At 41.3% G+C, this 6,875-nt stretch overlaps 1 protein-coding gene across 1 annotated transcript; it reads right to left on the bottom strand.

Annotated features, from left to right (window-relative positions):
- Positions 1–2,099: 2,099 nt before the first annotated feature.
- Positions 2,100–6,112, bottom strand: LOC108778887 (uncharacterized protein K02A2.6-like). The gene is made up of 2 exons (XM_018546200.1): positions 4,210–6,112; positions 2,100–4,156 (listed from the first exon to the last, which is right to left on the bottom strand). Exons 1-2 carry the CDS (start codon positions 6,110–6,112, stop codon positions 2,100–2,102), a joined length of 3,960 nt encoding a protein of 1,319 aa, XP_018401702.1.
- Between the last annotated feature and the right edge of the window lie 763 nt (positions 6,113–6,875).

Here is a 6,875-nt window from a genome sequence, read left to right as displayed (position 1 = left end):
ACAGTGTTTCAGTACCTGCTGACCCACACGCGTTGTTAATCCCCGGAAATAAAAATGACGAAATGTCGAATGTACCGTATAGGGAAGCCGTGGGGTCATTAATGTTTTTAGCTATTTTAACTAGACCGGACCTAGCTTTTTCTATTAATGCCGTAAGTAGATATTCAAACTGTCATAACGATCAGCACTGGCAAGCGGTAAAAAGAATATTTCGGTATCTTCGCGGAACCTTGGACTACGGTCTTGAGTATCGAAACGGTGGGAGCGATTTGTGTCTGGTGGGATTCTCTGATGCGGATTTCGCGGGTGATCCTGAAACTCGTCGGTCAACCACAGGATATGCATTTCAATTAGCGGGCGGTTTGATCACATGGTCATCGCAGCGACAAAAACTCGTTACGTTGAGTACAACCGAGTCGGAATATGTAGCTGCAGCGGCAGCCGCCAAAGAAATTCTATGGTTAAGACAACTTATGCGCGATGTCGGATATGAATGTAAACGTCCAACCAACTTGTACGTCGATAACCAAAGCGCAATCAAAATTGCTAGAAATCCTGAATTTCACCAGAGAACAAAACATATCGACATCCGGTATCATTTTCTACGCGAGAAAGTCCAAGATAATATAATAAATATTCTCTATGTACCCACGGAAAATCAAATCGCTGACATATTCACCAAAGCGATTCCAAAAGACCGATTTAAAAGACTGTGTAATCTGATAAAAATGATTTCTCTATAAGCACTCAAACGGTGGGAGTGTTGTATTTAAACCAAAATGGTTTTCGCGCTTATTTGATGTGCCCCCTCTCTCTTCGCCGATCCACTGTTGTCCCTGTCTCGGCGCTGTGGTCGTGGGCCGGTTATGGCAACTTTGTCGTGTCGTGCGAATGCAACGAGGTAAAACGTGTCTCGTATATACTGTAATCCTTATTCTGAAATACACGAGTTCATATAGAGGGAAATTTGGTTCTCTGATTCTGTACCTTCAATAATATATAATACCAGTAAAGGTCTATCAGGTTATGGGCCCAGATCACGTATTACTGCGTGTCTAATAGTGAGTGAGAAGAGAGGTCGTGAACACGTGGCGCGGGCGGTAGCCATAATTTTTGGCGCGGTCGGACCTTGTGCTGCGAGTAGCGGAACGCGAGTGATTTGCATCAAAAATGTCTCAGGACATCTCAGCACGGCACGTTAAGAAGTTTGACGGGACGAATTTCCAAGGTTGGAAATTTCAGATTAACGCTTTAATTATGGCTAATGAGATCGACGGGATCGTTAACGGGACACGTCCTGTGCCGGACGATCGGACGACGGAGGAGGCGAGGCAGTGGGCGCGTGATAACGCCAAGGCGATGTTTATTATCTCATCGGCGCTGGAGCCGGCTCAGCTTGAGCCGCTGCTAGTGTGCGAATCCGCGAAGGAGATGTGGGATAATCTGTGCCAAATCCACGAACAAAGGTCCTCGGCGAATAAACTATTGCTGATGCAGAAATTCTACGAATATCGAATGGCGCCGAGCGACTTAGTCATACAGCATATTGCTAAAATTCGGAATTTAGCTGCCCAAATCGAGGACGTGGGAGAACACGTAACGAATTTGACTGTGATAGCCAAGATTTTGGGAAGCCTGTCACCAAAATGTAGCACGCTGCAAACGGCCTGGGACAGCGTCGAGCCGAAGCGGCAAACTCTAGAGAATCTGCAAGAAAGGCTGATTCGTGAAGAAGCCAGATTGGGTCTGAGTGAGGATGGAGACAGTGCGTGTCACGTTCAGGACAGCGGAAGAGAGGATGAGAATAATTAATCTGCTGATATCTATTATATTAGTGTATTGAGGATACAGCGTGGAGAGATGCGTGTATTTCCATAAGTAACTAACTCTAGACCGCGCGCCAAGAGTGGGGGGCACACAGTCGTGCCAACATAACTAACAGCGCCATAACGACGGCGCGGACTATGAGAACCATGACATCCTTTTTTTTTTTTATATATATAACAAAACGAGAAAGTCCTGACTAAGGATAGTCAACTAAAATAAACGTACAAAACATATTTTGAATAAGAGATAATAAATATCGCGGCTAATAATTATTAATGAGTGACATAATCTTTAAGATATGACGGAGGCTTGACAAGTCTAGACGAACGAGTACGAAGTGGGGTCGGAGAGTTGTCAGCCTTTTCAACCGTTCGCTTAGTTTCAGGACTGTTGTTCGAATTCTGTTCTATATGAGATCCCGCGTTCGAATCATCGACTTTATTGGATGTATTACAGTCAAATGTAGGGGGCATATAGTCCTCTAATTCCGAAGTACAAAGCAGTGGTTTCAGAGTACGCGGAGCTTTGTATATGTGTCTGCGATTTCTTTCCACTGTCGAGCCATCTTGCATAGCTATCTTAAAAGATCTCGGCCTATCACAAGTGTCAATGACTTGAGCAGGTTGTAGTGGAGAACACATATCTTTTCTCACTAAAACCTGATCGCCTAATTTCGGAGAACTTAGATCTTTAGCGGATCTATTATAGTATTTCCTCTGAACGCTTCGTCGTTCCTCAAGCAATTGTCTGGTCTGTTCACAAGAATCTTTTAACATGGTGGGTAATATACTTCTAGTTTTTCTACCAAACATTAATTCTGTTGGTGAAGGAATTTTATCGCTTATAGGAGTATTCCTGTATTCAAGTAATGCCAAGTATATATCCTTCCCATCATTTCCACACTTTTTTAACATCTGCTTGACTGTACCGACGAATCGTTCCACTAAACCATTCGACTGTGGGTATCTAGGGCTTGACGTTTTATGTTCAAAATTCCATTTGGATGAGAACTCTCGAAAATACGAATTTTTAAACTGCGGACCGTTGTCCGAGTATATTATGTTAGGTATGCCAAACCTCGCGAACATCGATTTAAGATGTGTGATAACTGTGCTGCTAGAGGAGTCACTAAGTTTCGCCATCTCTGCATATTTACTAAAGTAATCCACTGCCAGTAGATACTCACAGCCAGCATAGTAGAACAAATCTACGCCTATGACTTGCCACGGACCTTGAGGAATGTCTTTGTTTACAAATGTCTCTTTCTTCTGAGCTCTTTGGTACCGTAAACAAGTCTCACAATTTTGTATAATATCAGTAATCTGCTTAGACATACCGGGCCAAAATAATATTTCTCTAGCACGTGACTTACATTTTTCTATGCCCAGGTGATTATAATGTATTCTCTTTAGCATCTCCTGTCTAAGACTTGAGGGAACCACTAACCGTATACCTTTATAAATGAGATTATCTATTATGGACAGTTCATCCTTGAATGTCGCGTACACTCTAATGGAATCTGGAATTGAATGTTTGTTAATAGGCCACCCATTCTCTATATATTGTCTAAGCAATTGTAAATTAGCATCGTGTAATGTTTCATGTATAAAACGTTTATATTGCGGATCGCTAATGGGTAGATTGTCTCTAATCATACACACTTGTGCCTCTATTTCCTCATCTAAGAGCGAGCTTTCATCTGTCAAGTATGATCGTGATAACGCATCGGCTAAATATAATTCTTTTCCCGGTTTATATTGTACTCTAATGTCATAAGGTTGTAACATTAACCTAATTCTTTGAAGCCTAGCCGGACACTTATTCAGAGGTTTCGCAAATATCGCTTCTAGTGGTTTATGATCACTTTCGACGACAACTTGTCGACCATAAATATAATAGTGGAAACGTTTACAGGCAAATGCAATTGCTAGAGCCTCTTTTTCAATCTGTGCATAATTTTGTTGTGTATCATTTAATGAACGTGATGCATACTCAACTGGTAAATTGTTTTGAAGGAGAACTGCACCAAGACCCGACTGAGAGGCGTCTACACTAACAACTACTGGTTTACGTGAATCGAAAAATTGTAGAACTGGTGCTGTACTCAGACTGTTTTTAAGATCATTAAATGCCTGCTCAGCGTTTTGATCCCACAACCAGACAGTATTTCTTTTAGTAAGATTTCTTAGCTTAGTAGATTTTTGTGATAAGTTTGGAATGAATCTCCCTAGATATGTAAGCATGCCTAAAAACGTTTCCAGTTCCTTAACATGTGTCGGTTGTTTCATAGATAAAATAGCGGTTACCTTATTTGGATCTGGGCTAATACCTTCGCTCGAAAAAATGTGACCCATATATTAATTCTAGATAGACCTATTTTACATTTATTAAGATTCAATTTGACACCTCGTAGTTGAGCTCGATTAAGTACCTCCATAAGTCGTTTGTTGTGCTCTGTTTCATCCTTACCATGTACTATTATATCGTCTAGATATACTTCCACTCCTTCAATATTTGAAAAAATGTCTTGGAAGCATCTATGAAATACCTCAGGGGCAGAAGAAATTCCATATGGAAGTCGCAGGAATTTGTATCTGCCATAAGGCGTATTAAAAGTTGTAAGTTTAGAGCTTTTTTCTGTTAATTTAATTTGCCAAAATGCTCTGTCTGCATCCAGTGTACTAAATACGCGTGATCCCGCCATCTTTGAACATAAATCTTCAAACGTTGGAATATAGTGATATTCTCTTTGAATAGCTTGATTTAGATGGTGCGGATCTAAACAAACTCTAAGACTTCCGTCTTTTTTAGTTACTACAACAAGAGCATTTACCCAATCAGTTGGTTCTTGTACTTTCTCGACAATTCCTTCGTCTTCCATTTTTTGGAGTTCTTTCTGCAGTTTGTCTCTAAGTCTAAGAGGAACTCTTCTGCATGGCTCTATGTGACCTGTATTATGTTTTAGTTTAATATCATATTCATAATTAGAAATGCATCCCGATCCTTGTACAAATTGTTTTATATTGCAATTAGTAACATTAACTGTCTCAACTCTTTTTAATAAATTCAGTTTTGAAAGAGTAGGTAGTCCTAATGCTGCAGGAGCTATTGCATCTACCACTTCAAATTCGATTAGAGTAATCACATTCTTAGAAGTTGTACATTTAATGCAACATTTACCAACTACTGTAATCGGATTGCCGCCATATGTCGTTAATTTTGCGTTTGATTTCTGTACAATGCTACGAGAAAGTTCTAATTCATCAAAAATTTTAAGTGGTAGTACATTACATTGTGCTCCTGAATCTAATTTCACCACTAAGGTTTTACTATTATTTATTAATAACTTTTCTGACCAATCGTGATTACGCTTAGCATCGATACACCCAATGAAAAATTGTTCTACAAATTCAGCTTGTGATGCATCTTGCTCTACCTGCTCTATGCTTTTTACATTATTGTTAACGGACTTACATACCTTAGCGAAGTGATTTAATTTTTTACATTTAGCGCACGTTTTACGATATGCTGGACACTGATGTAGAGGATGTTTGGTACCGCATCTGTAGCACGTCTTAGTAGTCATCTGTTGGCCTGTATTCGCATCCTGCGTTGAGGGAGATGGTAGTGCTTTCCTAGCGTGGTTGTTCTTTCTTCCAGGTCGTCTATTTTTATTCGCCTGCTGCTTGTTCACGCCTGTCTGTGCCGTATTCTGCTTGGCGTTGACTGCAAGTACCTTTGTTTCCGTAGCCAGTGTCTTGATCTGTTGCTGTACTAATTCTGCAGCTTTACAGATTTTAATACATCTCTCTAGATTGAGGTCATCCTCGCGAAGTAATCTATTTTTTAAAATGGCGTCGTTAACGCCACTGATGATACGGTCTTTGATTAAGCTGTCTCGAAGCGAATCGAAGCCACATGGTATACTTAGCTTTTTTAAATCCGTGAGAAATACATCGAACGTCTCGCCCGGTTGTTGCATTCGGGCGAAAAATATGTGACGGTCCACACTCTCATTAGCTTTAGGTGTGCAATACCGTTCAAATGCTTCGAGAACTATTGGCAGCTTCTTTTTCTCTTCCTCACTGAGACCAAACGTATTGAATTTCTCGAGTGCCTCCTCACCAATAGTGTGAAGTAGAACTGCTACCTGTCTTATCTCCGGTTGCGTATTTAATCCCGTGGCCACAAGATATAATTCAAGCTTCTGCTTCCACCTTTTCCATTTCTCAGCGATATTTCCTTCAAACAACAACGCTGGCGGTGGTTGTAGTGCCACTTCCATTGTCTCGCGTACTTGTTATCGCGTAGCGTAATGGCGGATTTCTTGCTTGTATTTTCTACTTCGCTTGTAAGTAGATTAATTATCAGTGTAACGTATTTCTTGAAGACACTCAACCTACCGACTGCGCCATGTCACGTTCAGGACAGCGGAAGAGAGGATGAGAATAATTAATCTGCTGATATCTATTATATTAGTGTATTGAGGATACAGCGTGGAGAGATGCGTGTATTTCCATAAGTAACTAACTCTAGACCGCGCGCCAAGAGCGGGGGGCACACAGTCGTGCCAACATAACTAATAGCGCCATAACGACGGCGCGGACTATGAGAACCATGACAGTGCCTTTTCGGCTGCGAAGGACGAAAATGTGAATCGCAATAAAAGAAGAGAGAAACCGAAAAAGAACAAAAATTACAAAAAGAACATTAAGTGCTACAAGTGCAACGAAAACGGACATTACGCGTACGAGTGCCCGACCAAGAAGAGTGGGGAATCCGGTGATCGTGATCAGTCGCGGGACTGTGCGTTTATCGTCGAAAAATCGCGAAATGCGAGCCGCGAGTCGGGTGAATCCGAAATGCCGAATGGCAGGCAGCTGAGAGAGTTACTCGCGGTAAACAAAAACGACGTGTGGATAACAGACAGTGGTGCATCGAGACACATGACCCATAGAAAAGACTGGTTAACTGATTCCCATCGAAAATGGCGGAACAGTATCTCTTGGCGATGGAGATGAGTGTTGTGTGGTGGGGATAGGTGACGT

Source organism: Cyphomyrmex costatus, unplaced genomic scaffold, assembly GCF_001594065.2.
Source record: "Cyphomyrmex costatus isolate MS0001 unplaced genomic scaffold, Ccosl1.0 scaffold526, whole genome shotgun sequence".
Taxonomy (NCBI): domain Eukaryota; kingdom Metazoa; phylum Arthropoda; class Insecta; order Hymenoptera; family Formicidae; genus Cyphomyrmex; species Cyphomyrmex costatus.
This window is presented reverse-complemented; position numbering and strand designations above follow the sequence as displayed.